General features: G+C 36.6%; 1 protein-coding gene across 43 annotated transcripts in view; it reads right to left on the bottom strand.

The window, feature by feature from the left end:
- GTDC1 (glycosyltransferase like domain containing 1) overlaps positions 1 to 19,107 on the bottom strand; it is a 424,081-nt gene that overhangs the window by 103,263 nt on the left and 301,711 nt on the right. For all 43 annotated transcript variants that reach the window (XR_011528723.1, XR_011528722.1, XR_011528719.1 and 40 more), the window contains one exon: positions 13,894 to 14,223. Coding sequence is in view for 38 of the 43 variants with exons in the window: in XM_070581300.1 (XP_070437401.1) it covers positions 13,894 to 14,223 (330 nt within the window). In the remaining 5 variants the exon portion in view is untranslated. The remainder of the gene's footprint in view (positions 1 to 13,893; positions 14,224 to 19,107) is intronic.

Below are 19,107 nucleotides of genomic sequence, written 5' to 3' on the forward strand. Positions count from 1 at the left end.
ATTTCGGACTTCTCGCCTCCAGAAATATAAGAGAATAAATTTTTGTTGTTTAAGATGTCAAGTCTGTGGTATTTTGTTATAGTAGCCACAGGAAGCTAATAGAGAGTTAAGTAAAGAGAAATCAAACAAGATAATCATTTGCGGTCATATGTGAGGAACATAAACGTATCATTCATAAATAGGAGTGTAAAAGAGTTTAGGGAAAAAAAGTAGGAGTTTGAACCTGGACATGTTATCCTTTAGAAAATGGCAAGGACACTGGGCATATATGCAGGCATTATATACCTGTGTTGCTTCCTGGACTGGGGGCTCTCAAAGGGCAGACGATTATGCTTTTCTCCTTTGGATTCCTGGTAGTTACCCACCATATAACCATTCAGTACACGTTTGGAAAAATAGGTCCAGAAAGATCACAGACTCTTTGCTGAAGATGTTTGAAAGAATGTTCACTGTTAGGTTTATGGATAATGAAGAGATTTTAAACATCCAGACTACATTTCATTCTGATTACAGTGGATAATCAATTGCCTATATCTAGTATTTAGTACAACGGCTGGCTTTAGAAGAAGCTCACTAAAATTTTTAAATGAATGAACGACTCTAACAAGGAAGAGTTATTAGTGTTATTCTTGAAGTGATCTGCTTGTTTCTTAAAAAGTTAAACATAAATTTATCAGACAACTCAGCAATTCCACTCCTAGGTACCTACCCAAGAAAAATGAAAACATATGCCCACACAGAGACTTCTAAGAAAATGCTCAAAGTAGTATTATTCACAATAATCAAAAAGTGGAAACAATCCAAATGTCTGTCAGATAATAAATGAATAAGAATTAATTTTATGAATTTTTAAATTTTTATGAATTCATTTTATGAATTATTAAATGAAACAAAATTCCATACAATGGAATATTATTCAGCAGACTACCAATATGTGCTACAACATGGACAAACCTCAGGAAGATTGTCCTAAGAGAAAGAAACCAGATGCAAAAGACAATCTATCATACGATTTGTCCAGAAAAGGCAAATTTATAGCAAGAGCAAGCAGATTAGCAGTTTTCTGTGGAGGGGCTGGAAACAGGGATTGACAGAAAAGGGCATGAGAATTCTTTCAAGGGTGATGGAAATGTTCTAAAACTGGACTGTAGTGACAGTTGTGCAATTCTGTAAATTTACTAAAAATCATTAAATTGTATATTTAAAATAGGTGAACACTGTGACATATAAACTATATCCCATTAAAACTGTTTTTTAAAAAAAGCTATGTGCTCGAAAATATGACGATTATAAAGGTAGAAAGTGTTTTTTACCAAATCATATCTTTAAAACTGTATATCTCTGGCTACAACAGCATTGCCATTCCTAAATGAAGGCTTGTGGCAGCCATCTTGTAAAAAACGGAAATAATTTGTGATATTGACAGTGTGGGTGCTTGATGTGAGTGCCTCAGAAAACATTTTTCCATCCAGGTTTAGTAATACCCTAACAATCATAAAAATGTGAAGGGACATTTGGTAGCCTTTTATAGACTTCATTTACAAGGCAGATGCTGCTCCTTAGAAGTGTTTGCTCTGTAGCTTAATTCCATTTTTCTGTACAGTATGTACTTGTTTTGGGTAGGCTGAAAATGAAGACAAAAAAAGATGACTTTATTTAGCTGTTGCTTTTCTTTTCTTTTTCTAGGAGAGTTAAGAAAAAATTGATTCTAACCAATAAGAGATAGTAGGCAAAAGTGACAGTCTTTTGTGAGGTAATGAAGTACTCTGTATTATTTACTAATAATAACAGTTAATGTTTATTAAGTGCTTACTCTTTGCCAAGAACCGTGCTAACTCATTTACATATACCATCTTATCTAATCCTCAGAACAATCCTATAATGTAGGTGGTATGATTCTCATCTTGATAAAGAAGAAAACTGAAGTTAGAGAATAGGTAACTTGTCTGAAGGCACAAGGCTGGTAACTGACAGGCAGGACGTGTAGAGACCAGACTCTACTATGCTTTAACTATAGCTAGGCTATAACTGCTGCCCACAGAACTAGTATAAATTTAATATTTCAATCAGGAAACTTAAAAATGTAATTTATAAGATTTAAAATCCAATATATTTAAAAAATGTTTTATAGAAATTGAATATATCCATGCTGATAATTCCCAAATTTCCATCTTCAGTCCTGACTGCTCTTCTGAATAAAAGACGTGTATATCCAGCTTCCAGCTTGAAATCTAAAAGGTATCTCTAACTTAGCATGTTCAAATGCAAACTTTTTAAACCTCTTCCTCCCTAAGTCTTCTCCATCTTTGTAATTAGCACCTGCATGTATCCACTTAGGCCAAAATCTCTAAAATATATCCTGACCACTTCCTACATTCTCCATTGCTACTGCCCTAGTCAAATCACCTCCACGTTTGTCTGGATTATGGTAGTAGCTGTCTGCATTCATTGTGGTAGGCTGGCTACATTAAAAAATGGATTAAAAAATGTATAATGGCTCGTGTCAAGAGTACTAGGCAGGTGGACAGATCGAAAGGGCAGTCCTTTTCCATGGGGTCATTCAAGGCCCCAAGTCAAAGGAGGTCCTGTTATCTTTAACAAGTGCCATCTACGCCTGCCCCACCCAAAGGGAAAGAATATGGGGGAACATGGGTGGGACATTTTTAAAGACCAGGCCTGGAAGTGGCCCACATCACTTCTGCTTACACTTACTGGATACGACGCAGTCATGCAGTCACATCAAAATGCAATGGAGGTTAGAAAATTTGGTCCAACTGTGTCCCCAAGAAAAAGAAATTTTGGAGAATAATCAACAGTCTCTTCCATATCGCCTCTTTCTAGAACTCTAGCTCTCGGGTGGCGATTCTGAAATTGGGGAAACAACTTCCCCTTTAAAAAGAGTTTTTGTTAAAACCAAGGATTGGCCAGGGTGGGCAGTTGTGTAAAGATTATGTCCAATTTCAGAGTGGAAATACTTTTCTGAAGGAAGCAGCCTTGAGAAGTGTCACCTAAAACAGTCATTTTATGCTAAATCAGATGATAAGTGGCAATATACATGATACTAACAGAGGTTTACCAGAATAGTATTTTCTAAATAAATATCTGAGGGCTTGGTTTCACTTATCTAACAGGAAAACAATTTTGGCGATGACATGAAAATATAAACCGAATCACAGAAAGCTAATGAAATAAAGGACGGTTTTACATTTTTTTTTGATGGAGGGAAAATGACTACACGAGTTCTAAACTGGGGCCGACCCTGTGGCCGAGTGGTTAAGTTCGCACGCTCCATTTCAGCGGCCCAGGGTTTCACCAGTTCGAAGACTGGGCACGGACATGGCACCACTCATCAAGCCATGCTGAGGCGGCATCCCCCATGCCACAAGTAGAGGACGACAACTAAAAATACACAGCTATGTACTGGAGGGCTTTGGGGAGAAAAAGGAAAAATTTAAAAAAAAATAAAAAAAAAAGAGTTCTAAACTAAGTATACGGAAGTCAGTTATTTTCATATTAATAAGGACAGTTTATAGTATACGGGTAGAGAGAGAGGAAGCATAGTGATTGTGATTTTTATGTTGAAGGGACAAAGTTTTTAGGGGATAATGATAGTAAGAGCACATTTTTGCTTTTATCTATGTCCCTCAGAGAAAGTCACCAGAACTCAAAGAACTGGCAAGAAGTGGTTTCAATGGAGGCAGCACAGTAATGAAGATAAAGTAGGATTCTGGGCAATAAATCTTTTTCTACTCTGTAAATATCCCCCTTTCAACATAAAGGCTCTTTAAAGAAATAAGAAAACAAAGCTTTCAGAAGGGGCTTGATACATTATTTATGAACTTATCAAGTGAAAAATACACCCACTCAGACATTTTAATAAAAACTTTCAACTAATGTATCTAATTTTATTGGTATTAAAAAAAGCCAATTATGAATTGGAAAGTTATTGTTTGTTAAACTGCTACACAGCTTTCTGCAAATAGAATGTTTACAAACCACTTGGAATCACTTTTCCAAAGTTTCAGTTTCTGAAGGTCAAATAACTATGTAACTGCTTAATAAACAAGCAAAGAAGTACCTCGAAATATCTCTCAGCTCTGATGGGCTTATATTCTGCTCCTTAGGTGAGGTATTAGCAAAGCTTATTTATTTTCATTTCCAAGGCTTTTATTTGCTCATTCCCTTGTGGTAAAGCTGATTTCCATGATGATTCCCTTCTTAATTTTAATACCCTTTTTACTCATCATATAGACATAAGAATTTTCCATAAAATAATGAAATCCTTGCAAAGGAAATGAAGACAACTCAGAGAGTAAAGTAAACTAGCTCTTTTTTCAATTAATTGATCCACTGTCATGTGCATATAAGATTTTTTTAAACCTAGGAAAGTAAGGTTAATTAACATAAAAAAGCCTCACTCGTCTAGATGCTGAATTTTGTATTTTACCCATGCTGCCTTAAGTGCCTTGATTTCCCGGTAATGACCTAGTTCTCCTAATGAGGAACATTAACCCCTGGCTGTAGCTGTCCAGGACTTAATTGTCAACTGCGGCTGAAATAGGGGAGTTTGCCGATCAGCAGGTATGCGGTATATTAACTCATGTCATTTCAACCCCTAATAAATAAATCTGTTGCCAAGGCAACAGGAAGATCAGCTCTATCAGTATTCTCCCCTCCCAGTAACCAGCCCCCCCAACCACCCCTCTTTTGGAGGAGATTGCCTTTCACACCAAGCTTAGGAAAAAAGAAGGAAATTAACTACATGTAACCATAATTAGAAGTAACATCATTTCTCATCTTAGAAACATATCTAAATTAATAAAAAAGGACAGCAAAGAGAGAAATGCTTTTGACTAAGATCACGATAAATTATTTCCTTCAAGAGGAGATAGGCAGTACGAGGTATACATCTGAGTAAGAACAAACCTCAAACATTTCAGCTCTTTTGTTTCTGAAATTTCCCCTTCTTTTGTTTAACCAACAAATGATGCTAGCCTGAATAGTGCTGCAATAGCTAATTAGTTGCATAGCCAATAAAGATGATACAAGGGGAAAAAAACTTACATAATTTATAATAGTTATTGCTATTCTACCTTGGAATTATTTGGTGTGATTGAGGTAAAAAAAAGAAAAAGAAATAAAAATGTGGACACTCAACCTTAGTCTGGGTAACCTAGAAAAGTCATAGAATCTCATTCACATGGGCTTGTAAACAGAAGTTTAGAAAGTAATTTCAATGGATTGTTTTAAAATGGTTTAAACATCTGGCTTATGGCAGAGGAATAGGTGAAAAAATAACCTACGAGGATCTCCCCTTCTGGATTTATCATTCAATGATAACTAAGAAATGACTTTGGTTTTAACCAGTGTGAGCCTTTCTTCCCAAACACCATAATTTTATTTTTTCTACTATCCTTGTGTTAAAATGAATTCTTCCATTTTAACAAAGTTCTGAAGGATTTGTACTTACAACTCCTGTAAAGGCATTTCATTAAAAAAGAAAAAACAACCAAAATCCAAAACAAACAAAGCATAGTCTTTGTAAAAGCAATGCTAATCTCATGACCATCTCCACCTGGTCATTTGGTTAATTGAATCGCTCTATATTTTCACTATTTTTCTTCCCAGGATGAGAAATTTGTCCTCAACTGGACTTAGCGAGCAAGTAATAGTCAATCACTAAAGAGTCACCCTATAATTGATCATCTTCAATGTAAGGTAACACCAACTAAGTATCCCACATGCCAGGCATCTGGCTAGATGCTACTGAAAAAATCTCCACAAACAAAAAAAATGGTTTTTGTCTCTATCCTGGAGGACCTTAGGATCTAAAATAAATGACACTATTGCAAACATGGAATGAGTAGGGCTAGGAGACAGTGTAGAAAGTGCGAAGTTTTGTTACACATTTATGTGGTGCACTGGATTGCACAGTGTTCCTGGTGCATGGAAACTCACAGTAAGGGGAATTTAAATCAGGGCAGATGTCTGTGGAAGGCAGAGGATTTAGAGGAAACTCTAAAGAAGTATAACGGTAACTAACATCATGGAAATACAGAAAACACCATACACTGAGAGCAACAGGAGGGATATTAGTCCTGAGAAAGGGAGGAAAGAGTGGTTTAGATAGAGGTCAGGTCAACAGGGTTGGTGTGGAGAAAGGTTTAATGACTAGGAAAGAGAAATATATTTAAATATGCACAAACAGACATCATATACATGACATAAATATGTATAACAAAGAAATAGATAATCTACCTACTACCTGTCCATCTATCCATCCATCCATCCATCATCTACATCACTTAGCTATCTACTTTTCAACTCACTCATCCCTGACCTGTGGTGTTAAGTAAATAGTTTGGTATAAGGATTTGATCAAAAGAGTTGTGACAGAAAGAAACACAGGCAGACATGGGTCTGGAGCAGTTGACAGTGACCGTCATAAGCATACCACAATCAAACAGCATCTTTTGCAGCAATTAGTATGTTTTAAAAAATGAGTCAACTTTAGAGAAGTTTTTAACCCAGTTAGGCAGGAAAGGGTAACAAGAGCTTTAGTTTATGATATTCTAGAGATAATAAGACCAAGATAGTAATGACTATAGATGGAAGTTCTTTCTGCTGACATGGTGTGTTAGAAAGTTAAAAACAGCCTCAAAGGCAATGAGAAACTAAATGTTGAATCTGTTATCTTTTTCATTGGCTCTATAGTTTGGAAAGTAGTCAGCAAGGCATCTATGAATGGAATTTTGGAAATTACAGATGGGACTTTGGTAAGGCTATTTTTTTGGCCATGCATTTCCCAGTATTTATTTCCCCACTAATTAAAAGTCTTGGAATAGATTATCAGAGATTCATCTAATAGTACTATGTTAGAAGACAGAATAAAACTATTAGGTGACACGACACCTAGTAATTTAAGCCAGGTATTTGAGGATGACTTTTCAAAGATTCTAGTAAAATTCTCTAGAGAGTTTTTTGCTTTTTAAATGACAGAGTTCACTTTAAATTCTTTAAGGACAAAAACAAACACACACACAAAAACATCTCTAGGCAAAGTAATATAACTGAAGAAAACTTATCATTGAATTGAGAATGACTGTAATCAATTGGAACCTTACTATTCATGTCAGCTTTGACTGTCCAATCGATGGATAAATACAGAACTGGTGAGACAATCCGTTTCAAAGAGCAGTTACCATTATTTCCAGTCAATCTTAAATTAGCTTATTTATAATAACTAGTTATAGGGCAGATATTCCTTACATTAAAGACATTTAACTGTGAAAATGGACAGGGCTACTGGAAAGCATGTATGGAATCATCTTTTTTAGAGATCAGGACAAGTAAGATGGATTCTCACAGGTCTGCGGAAGCTTTGGTGGAGTGTGCTGAAAAGGCAGATGGCCAGACCACATGACCATCTTTTCCAGAACTATAATTCTGTGAGGATCATTTCTCCCTTAGAAAAACAGATTTATATGTAACACTGAAATAGAACAAAGAACTTTAGTGTCCAAAAGCTAGTACTTTGCCTCTCTGTTCGCATCCTGCTGTGGCACCTGAAGACTGCCCTCCAAAAGTATTCTATTCTAAGGTAATGACCAGTAAAACCTGAAAGATTTAAGACAATCTACTCGCCAAACTTTTCCCAAATTGTCTGGGCAATAAGAAAACCAAGATTGGCTACCTTGGCCTGAAAAGCATATCAGCCAATCATCCAACACACATCCTTTTAGCACGCAGTCATCAATTTTGTTTTCAAAGCTGTACTTTTAAGCCTCAGAGTCAAAGAATAAAAAAAAGTAATTTATTTTACTCTCAAGTAGTAAAGCATAATTTTCCATTTTATATCAATCATTTGTTTTCAGTTAGAAATCGCCAAAGTTTCTAAAAATACAGTATGTCAAATTCTTTCAATATTATAGTACATGATTTACCTAAGTATGCTTCAAATCTGCTTTTATTTCTCAATGACTGGAGAAATGACTCTTTTCCTTTCCAAATTTACACCCTTAACCATAATCAACATTGCATAAATTCTTCTATTATTACCTTATGGAAAATACTGCAAATATCATATAGCTCATAAAAAGTCATTCCACTTTAAGTGAAAAGCTCTGACAATTTCCCCAAATTCCAAGTGATGAGGTCATGGTGGAACTTACAACTATAGCTACTCTAACAATTTCAAACTCCTCAATATGCCTCACAGCCCACTCCCACTCATCTTTCTTAACCAGAATACACCCACTTATGGGACACTCCTAGGGGCTTTAAGACCAGAACAGAATTTCTTATATCATAGATCTCTCCAGTATGGCTTCATAACTCCCAAGCCCACAGTGAGACAAATCCTGTTTGGTGTGAGAAATTTTCTTATATATGATGAACTCTTGTTTGCTATCAACTACCAAACCTAAATGTTAATATGTCATATAAACCTAAATGTTAACATTTAGGGCAAGAAAAATTAGTCTATGAGAACTAAAAATTAGGAAATTCCAATGACTGATGGCAGATATATTGTTACATATGTCATTGTCAGTCCCATTTGATGGTGGTTCTCAAAGGGTGGTCTGTGAATTCCTGCGGGTATTCAAGGCCCTTTCATGGAGTCTGTAAAGTCAAACTATTTTCATAACAATACTAAGACATAATTTGCCTTTTTCACTGCGTTGACATATGCCCTGACAGTGGAGAAGCACTGATGGGTGAAAGTGCTGGTGCCCTAGCATGCTTCAAGACAACGGGACCACACTGAACCAGCAGTCACTGTATTCTGAATCACCCGCACTTGCAGCGAAAGGAAAAATAAGTCAGTTTAACTTAAGCATGTCCTTCAAGAAGCATTAAAATTGCTAATTTTATTAAATTTCATCCCTTCAAGAAACTTCTTTTAATATTCTTGTGATAAAATTGGAAATACATAGAAAGCACCTTTGCATATCAAGGTACAAGCTGCCTTGAGGAAAAGTATTTATACGATTGTTTGAGTTGTGAGCTAAACTAGCTGTTTTTTTTTCATGAAATATCGATTTTACTTAAAAGAACCACTGATAGATAACCCATGGTTAACCAGATTTAGGTATCTGGCAGACATTTTCTCAAATATGAACTATGTGAATCTGTCACTTCAAAGAAATAACTGATAATATTTGTTGCAATGATAAACTCAAGGTTTTAATTGAAAATTAGAATTTTGGAAAAATTCTATCTATATTGTGAGCTTGACAACTTCCCAATAATCAAAAATTTCTCTGATATTAGTGGTGATATTAACAACATGATTCTTTAAAATAATGAATTAGGTCAACATTTGGAAGATCTGCCTAATTCAGTGAACCTGTATTTTCCAAGTGACCAATGCATGATGTTAGAAAATCCATTTAAACAACAAGTAACAGAGCATGATGAGTCATTGAGTGGTTTCAGACTAACCTTTAAGAAACTCCTAATTGTCAAGTTGTGGTGTAGTATCAACGAAGAATATCTACAATAATCTGAATAGGTCATTAAAACACTCCTTCCTTTTCCATGTCTATCTCTTCATGAGGCAGAATTTTCTTCTAAACTTCCACCAAAACAACATAATGCAACCGATGGAATACTTAAGCGGATGTAAGAATCTAACTCTCTTCTACTTAGACAGACATTATAGATTTACAAGATTTGGTAAAATAATGTCACTCTTCTCACTACTTTTTTGTTTTGTAAAATATAGTTATTTTTCATAAAAATATAGTAACGTTAACAGGTATTTGGTTCTTTATTGTTACTTTTAAATCATTTCATATAGATTTTAAAATTTTTCCTCAGTTTTGATTTCTAATATAGTAAATATTGATAGGTATAACCCCAATAAACAAAAGTTCTTTGGTGTCCCAATAATTTCTAAGAATGTGAAGGGGTCTCGAGATCAAAGAGTTTGAGAACCGCAGCCTTGAGAGTGCTATCTTTCAGTGTCTTGTAAACTTGTTTTTTCTGTCCCTCCAGCAATGTGTCTTTTGTGCCCATTTTAATAAGGAGAACATTTACATAAAGGTTGGAATCTGGTGCAATATTATATTTGTGTAATATTTGGAAAGAAAATAGTTAAAAAAAAAGGCATTGCCAGTTGCAGTCTATTTTTTACAGGTCTTTCTCTATAAGTCATTTCTATTAACCATGCCTTGCTATAGATGTTTATAACAAAACATTAAAGACTGGGTAGAAAGGAGAAAACAAATTACTCTGCAGAGAACCCAGCAACTCTGCTAAAATACTGTCAGTTATTTATCTACTGTCAGCAGAGGTTGCACACTATAATCCTTGACAAGCTCAGATTCAGAAAGAATGAAGAGAGGGGGCAAGCATTGCATTTAAGGGCCTGTTCTCATGCACAGACATTTTAACACAGATTTAAAGCCAGAATGTATCTTCTAGAAAACGTCACTTTTGATTTTGATACATATCCTAGCTAGTAGGGTCTACATTTGGTTGACTTAGTACGAGATATGTTAGAGGCTAACGCTATATTTTAGATCATTCATGATCCCAGAGTGGAAAGAACACAATGAGCTCAGCATCACTTCATTTTTAGAGTTGGCTACCACAACTGCATGATTTCATGGGCATATTTTTTATGATAAGGAGGAGGGTATTATTTTTGTTTTGTTAGGCAAGGTTAGTGACAGGCTCTCAGAATCCTGTTGTCCTCTCTAGTGTCCATTTCTCCCTTCTGTTTACAGGGGAAACAATGAACAACACATTCTCTGTTCTGAAATAAATACCTTCTCTCTGGAAAACATACATGCCAAGGTAAAAATGCAATAGACTGTAGATCTTCCTGCAGGCTATTCTAAAGAAAACCCCTCTTCGAGCAGGTAGCAAGTAGCTCATAATACTAACAAGAACATGTGAAGCGAAGGATGGGTGAGGCTCAAACTAAGAGGGGTGAATAAGAAACACAGCCCTGGTCATTTCTAGTAGAAACCATGGTTTCCTTTAGAATACGATTCGTGTTGACTGGACAATTATATGATTTCCACCCATGCGATCAGAGGTCTAAATAAATGTGTGCTTGTAACTGGGGATGTTTGATGAATGCTGAACCAGAATCTTAATTTTCTAATTCACATTCACCAATTAAAAATAAACTGTATTTTTATGAGCAAATTTACATAAATCAGATGATAAAGCATCTACCACTAAAGGGTAGGAGTTCAGCTCACTACATTTGCATATATTCTCCTAAAGAAAATATAGGCGTTTTAGATTTTCATTGAAGAGTCTTGCTGCGTTGGAACTCTAATGGGCTTAGAAAAGTAAATTTTGAAGAAACTGATTGCTACCCCTGTAGCTAGTAAATGTCTGCCTAGACCCACTGGCATTTGAAAAAAGTGTTTTATCATAAAATTATCCCAGCAGAGTCCATTCTGCAAGATAACATCATCATCATCATCATCAGTACTCCATGCAGGACCCAACAGCTCTGGCACAATATTGCCAGTCATTTATCTGTTGTCAGCACAGGTTACACACTGTAATCCTTGACTGCCTCGGAATTAGAATGTCTTTGATGTCCCCACAAGAGTTTTTTGCCCGAAGGCTTTACCAATGCTCGGCGGCTCAGTGTTTATTCCTCGTAATCTTCCTCTCATCTCCAGGCTAGCAGTGACAGATGGTTATGGGCACACAATAGTATTAAGAGTTTGATATTTTTTTTATGCTGTGCTCTCTGTACAACAAATAGCTATCAGACGCGGGCCAGAGAGCTGACATGGCTCGCTTAGGTAATGGCAAACAAACCGCTTGGGTTGATGCTTTCTGTCATTTCCCCTCCTAACCCTGCTTGTTTTCATTGTATACTCTCAAAGGTAAACTATATTAACCTTATAGACTGTTATTAAAAAGATATATCTATATGAGCATAAAGTGCTTTTCTTTTCTCTTTTTCTTACTCTTTTGATTATGAAAGTAATACTGCTGACATATTGAACAAATATCGAATGTCAACATAAATTTTTAGGGTGTGATAATATCCCCCTTCATATAGCTGTGTGTCAGGCGGGAACCCGCGGATGATGCATAGCAGTAAATAACCCAAACAAAATTAGTTCTCTTGTCAGCTTCTACCTTGTATGTCCCCAGGCATCAGTAAAATTGACTGCACGCTAGATTTTCAAAATTAGCCCTAATGTTAGCTATGTGTCTGGCAACCTCCAAGTTTCCAATGTTCTACTATATTACCCGTAAGGATGAATGTGTTACTTCTATATTTTGGCATTTACTCTTGCTGATGCGGCTTTTTCCCCTCTTCTCCAAATTAAAAATAATTTAGCTTTGACAATAAGAATGTGTGCAAACATAATGTTGCATCTCTTTAAGCAACTAACTTTAGGCAATTAAATTAAATTAAAGCAAAAATTTACAAAGGAAGAGAGGGAATTATTCAATTTAATATTATTAATTTTATTAACATAGCTCTGTCTTATTTGGTGCAAAATGTTGGATAATGTGGTTCTCACTCTTTCCTACATATCAGTATGCTGTTTTGCAATAGGAGTCTACAAATTAATCAATTTAGCATTTTTATGATAACCTAGAACCAAACTTTTTAGAACTGAGTGGCTTACAATAAATATTACTTCAGAGACAAACAAAGGTCAGTAGAATAAAAGGAAAAGCTTTTCAGAAGTGAGTAAATGATGACATCTATTTTACCTTGAAACAGCTTAATCTCATCCAGATCCACTGCATTTTAAAACAACATAAAAGAATACTGAACACTGTCACAATCTAAGTAAAACATGATTTTAAAATAAACGGTACTCCCTTAGAAAGGCTATGCTGGAAGTATGAAGTTGAATAGACAAACCCAAAGACATATTCCACATCAACTTTCAATCCCTAGATTTTACATTCATACATTTAGAGTCAAAGACAAAAATCTCTTTAGGTACCAGATGCTGCAGATCAACGGGGAGAGTTTCTGGAGTTTTAATGTGCTGGAAGTCAAATCCTCGGCAAAGGCGCTTTGCCCAGCCGGTGTGGCGTGCTTATTGCTTCACCTGTAAACAGTTGATCTCAGAAAATCGGACCTAATGATCGGCCCAGCATCTCTGCAATAAAGAGACCATAATCTGGGGGGGAAGTGAACTCTAATCAGGCCACATGCAGATTAAACTAACTGGGAGGAATAAAAACTAGATTAAAATGTTCGTGCCTAATACCAGAAGATTATCAGGACATTTTACCTCTTTAAATCCTAATTTATAGGAGCCCGGGTTAAGTTTATGAGTTTATATTTGGTGCGATTACATGCTGCAGTTGATTTTCCTCTCTTGAGAAAAGATTCTGCTGGAAGGTATTTTGCTTACACAATACAGAGGCAATTGGGAGAAGGAAAACAGTTCCAAAAGTACTGATATATATTATGACAATTGAAATAAAGGTACCCAGTTGAAATTGGTCAAATTAGTAAATAATGGAAATTGTTTGTTTTAATGGTAATACTGCTTTAGCAATGTATACGTATAAAATAGTTCTGTAACAGTATATATACACATACGTATATCTACACACACACACATATATATAAAAATATGGAATCCTATTCTTATACTCTGAAACTTCTTGAACAAGATCTCATTTCCCAGAAGTGCTTAGCTACTCTTGTTAGTTGAGCAAATCACTGCAAATAATTATCTGTAATTCAAATTTAAGTACACAGCTATTTATATAAAGTTATTGAGTAGTACCACCTTAGCACTACATTAGTAGTACTGACATATTAAAATGATCCTTTTCTAAAGCTATAGGGACAACAAATTACTAAGTCAGTCATCAGAACATACTTTCTTTTACCAGTGCTACCACTTTTACTGAATTAGTGTGTCTTAAACTTACCACCTGTGAGGCCAGACAATGTGCAATGGTCTTTGTTGATCAACTCCACTCAAAATGTCACATGGATTTTGTTTATTTTCCCCATGATGAGAACTCAAATGATCTGATGAGTTGCACATTTTCAAGTATGACTCCTGCATTAATGAGCTACCCAGGTTTTCTTGTCGTGTAGCATCACAAGGTCCAGACTCCAAATCAAAATCCTTGCGTAAATCCTCAGAACTTCTCTGCTCCTGTTGGGCAGGAAGGGCTACGGATGGAGCAGCACTGTCATTTCCTTTGAGGCTGAGCATCTTCTGTAAATGGGCGTTCTTGTGCTTGGGCATGAATCTGTTGCAAAAAGGAAATGCAATATACTTTTAGTGAAAATACTATTTATTTCTCCTTTACCTTTCTGTAAGGACATGATGATGACGTATAACACTGAGAAAAAAGAAACTAAAGATATCACAAAAATTCCAGAAAAAGTGCAAAAAGTAGTAGCCATCAAGAGAAAGTTCAAAAGTTTAAAATTAGACCAGATGGTTTTTGAATGGTTTCTGAAGAGATTCTATGGCTATAAAACCTCTGCAACACCATAAAAAATAAGAGTAGAGTGATGGTTTATCACACCTCCTGAACTCATCTTTCTGGAGTTCCATTTTGCATTTTCCAGTTACCACATGGTCCAGCGCTTATTTTCAAGACACACTTGTTCATTAACCTACAAAAATGGTTCAAATGTCCTTGATTAACACTGGATATTTCTGCTCATATGACTGTTTTGTACTCCTGGGCACTTGCATACACTTTTCATTGAATTGAACTTGCTAATATTTCTTGAAATAAATTTTTATATCGTTTTCATTATCATCTCTCCCCTATCTTCCCATAATGCTTTGTCATACAGAGTTCAATATCTTATTGATAGAAGCATCTATTTAAAATGAAATCAAGGAGTTCACCACTTACTGGGGAGCCAATCAGTAGTGCTTAGAAAAGACAGAGTGACAGACTGACATGAGAACAGCCAATAACCTGTGTGGTGGAACACAGTATATAAAGAATGGACATTCTAACTTTTAAAACTGAGAACTACAGATTCTGATTTGGGGATCAGTAAACGCTTAAAGAGAGTTTTAGATGAAGGATTTTGAAAGGCAGAAGTTCTGGACTGAAGGAACAGTGTGAGAGAACAGGAACTCTTCAGGGAATAATATTCAACCCAAAGAGGCTGGGGCCAGGTCCCGGGATCTGAGTCAGACAAGTGCTTTCTCAGAGTCCCTGAGGCCCACGCAGAGACTCAGCCTCTTCCCTGGATTGTTGAGTAGGTGAAGAAATAGATGGTATATGCATTTAAGAGGTAGGTGAGGATTAAGCGAATTAAGAGCCCCAAAAGAATGTGTGAAAAAAAAGAATCCAGAGTTCTTAAAAATGCATTAAAAAGGGGTGGAAAACACTACAGAGGAGCTCCAACACCAAAGACAATAAGCGGCTTTTGACATGACACGGTAGATCACTGGGCACCCCAAGGGCAGTTCCTGTGGAGTCGGGTAGGCAGAAACCAGAGTACAGGTCAGGGTATGTGCGAGAGAGACAGAGAGACAGAGAGATGGAGAGACAGACAGACAGAGAGAGGGAGGGAGAGAGAGAGATGGAGAAAGAGTCGTGGAGAGGAGAAGAGCAGGGAAGGCAGGGTCAGATATTCTTTAACGGGGCCGTGAACATAGGGGTGTTCACTTGGGGATACTTGCTGGGGAAGGGAGCAGAATCCTGAAGAAAGAGAAAAGTCTTACAAGACGGAAGTAGGAAAACAAGATAATGTGTGATAAGAGTAGGATTCCTGGTGCGGGGGGAAAGTATAAAAGAGAATAAACTGAGCTTCTTTTACAAAGCTGAGGGAAGAAGGAGAAAAAAATGAAGCTGAAGAACAGTTTCAGGAGGCAGGGGTGGAATCTAAGGCATGCCACCAAAGCATCAGGCAAGGCCATCTATTCCAAGAGAGGTGAGTAGAGGCAGAGATGGGAGTTTACGAAGTGAGCGGAGGGATTAGAACAGTGAGTGTGCAGTTGGGGAGAGGGCTCTGTTCACAAGTTCTGAAAGTGAGGGCTGATGAGCCACGCTACGGAATAGTGGGGATTATACTGTGAGCTGGAAACAAAGTCTGGCTGTAGTATCCTGTGTACCTTCCAGAATCGAAAAGCTTGTTTTGGGACTTCTGTGCTTGTTTCATAAAGCCCTTTGAGAAAAATCACCTGAATATATAAGGACAGTGCCTGTCGCCGCCCCAAGTAATAAGTAGATGACTCTAGGTAGATTGGAAGAATGGTCCTAACACCCCTGGTATGCCCTAATATAATAATACACTAATGCTTGATTTAAAATGGAAAGAAACATGGGCATAAACAGATTACAGTGTCAGATCTCACAGGTCCAAAATATTTAAGGGAACTAACCAACTTTCTTCCTGAAACAAATTCAAAATACTGAGGAGATTCTAAGGAACTAAAAATGAATAAAGAAGTTCCATCGATCACCACAAAAGGCAAAAAGAAAAAAAAAAGACTACAACAAGATCTTCAACTTCTCCTTAACAAAAGGAACAAATGGTAAGAGAAGGAACATCTGTATGTAGCTGGAAAACAACAATAAAGCGAGCAACATAACCTATTTGTTTATGTCAGATAAAGAAAGCCAGGCAAGCTTAAAAAGGATTTTAACAGAATTACAAACTTAGTGCACAAAGGATTCACAATGAAAAAAAATCAATGGGCATTGAAACAACATATCTTCATTTTAGAAAACAGTATCTTGACCCATCTTACTCATAAAATCCATTTATATTGGCCAGCATGTGAGCAAAATTGCAAATTAAAAGAGACGGGAGATTGGCTAAAGGGTTGTAAACAATGGGAATTGGTAACTGACAAGGAATTTAGCTGTGGGCAAGGTGCTAGGCCTGCTTTTATTCAACACGTTTCCTAAATGTTCTCCAGGATAAACGGAATCCCACGTTAACACAGGTTGTGGATGACTGACTTGATAGGTGGTGGTGAATAAGGACAAGGAAAGATGCAGAATAGAAATATGGACAGTATCCAAACACTCAGCTGATTAATATTACGAAGTTGAAAAAATAAAAATAAAGCTGAATGCAAGTAGGACCCACGGAAAATACTATGTTGTCTGGAGTTTGACAAGATGAGCTTGTGTTGATTTGACCCAGCAAAGTGATGCCACTTTGTCACAGATCATGTTGTACAGGGAAGGAAGATACCAAGCCTGTGGGGACGGAAGACTGTGCAAATACTGATTTCATCTGGGGCACCTGATAACTGTATATGTTTGAAAATTAGAGAGTTCCTAGAAGAGCAATAATAATGATTAAGGCAATGGAAGAATTGATTTATGAGGACAGATTAAAGGAGCTAAATATGAATAGCCTGGTTAAGTGACAACTAGAGGGGTACATAATAGGAGTCTCCAAGGAAAGAGAATAATTATTTAGCCTGGTACAAGGGGGTATAACTAGGAATAATGAGATGAAATTAAGAATGGGAAAATTTAAGCTGAATTTCAAGAAAAACTCCCTGATAGTATAATTTATTAGCTCATGGAATAAATTCCCTATGGAAATGCTATAGCTAGGGAAACTTAATAAGAGAACTGGACAAAATACGAATAAATAATATAGATAATAATCCACTACTTGAAAGAAGGTGGTTACATGCTATGCTTTCCTTGTTTATAATATATTCTCATATTTTTCTTTAATAGTCTATTTATATATAGTGATTGTTACCCAAAGTAGTATTTAGGCAATTAGCTAAATCTGAAATAAAATAGGTCCTGTAGGTGAGGGAAATTAAAATCACTTTAGATTTCATATACTCTGCAGCAGTGAGCTGAAGTAATTTTTTACTTTGTTTCATCAAAGCTGGTCTTGAAGCAAGCTGGACAAACGTATAAATATTTCTAAAAAAACAAAACAAAACAAGTCTTCATCCAGCATCCCACATAGAGTCTATTCTGATTCTCTGTGCCATGAAACTCATATTTTCATGGACATGTTTAATGTAAACAATTTATTGCCATAAAAGAAATCAAAAAACTTTATTCCAGCTTTTCTACATGCAGCTCTATGGTCAATTACTTCGCATCAATACCAAGATCAAATAGGCATAATACTAACAAGCAGTTTGCTTAATAATAGTCACCACACTAATTAACCCATCCAGAACATTCTTAATCAGACACTATTTGTAATGTACAGTTAAGAGAAGCTTGGCCAATAAACTGTTCTATGATAAAAACAAAAATAATATCTTACTGATGGAGTGAAACTGGCTTTTCTATAGAACTGGACAGAATGTTTGCACTGTCCTGGCGCTAACTTAATGCAGTGACTATGCAAATAGGCACATGTCTGAACACTTCCTTTCTCTTCCCTAGCTCCAACCCTGGTGGAGGTGCTAATGAGAAGACAAAAGGTCCTAAGGTAAGGAGAGAAAAAAGTCAGAAAAAATACCAGTGAGCTGCCTTTTAGAGCATATGCCAGGTTTGCCATTTAATAATCACCCCAATTTTTCTTAAAGGAATGATACTGCTCACCTTACTCACAGAACGTTTTTCCCTGTTTCCAAATCTCTCCGAAGCTCTATCAGAACCTGTTTTTACTTTTAGAAATATTCTGATTACCACACTCATTTCCAATCTGTTGTTAGCCATAGGACCCCATCCCCAACTTTTCCCAACCAACAGGCAATCTGTGAAACAGAAGTAGAGCCTCTCTGTTGCCGCCTCTCCTTTCTAACGCCCTTCCTTCCTCTCCACTTCTGTCCCCTAACGTGGTTCCAGAAGCACTGCCACAAAGCCCAGGACTATGGCAGGCAATGTTTAAAGACACTGCCGGAAAAAGTACTTTTTGGACATAAATGTGATTGCTTCCTTCCACCACCCACATCCAAACACAAAAACTGAGAGCTGGACCTGTGGGAATGGACAAATGCCGTATTCAGATCAGTCAGGAAAAGACTAGATTTGAGAGGAACCTTAAATGATCTTAAGACTCAGGGCAAGCACAAGAAATGCTCTAGGCATCTTAGCTTATTTCTGCTAAAGTTGAGAAGCTAGAGTATGTTTAGTTGACTGTCAGAGGTAGTCAGGAGGAAGGTGATAAGACAAAGCAAGTCAAGTCAACTTAGGACATTAATATTGATTCAGGTGTTGTTGAAG

This window comes from Equus przewalskii, chromosome 17 (genome assembly GCF_037783145.1).
Source record: "Equus przewalskii isolate Varuska chromosome 17, EquPr2, whole genome shotgun sequence".
Lineage (NCBI taxonomy): Eukaryota > Metazoa > Chordata > Mammalia > Perissodactyla > Equidae > Equus > Equus przewalskii.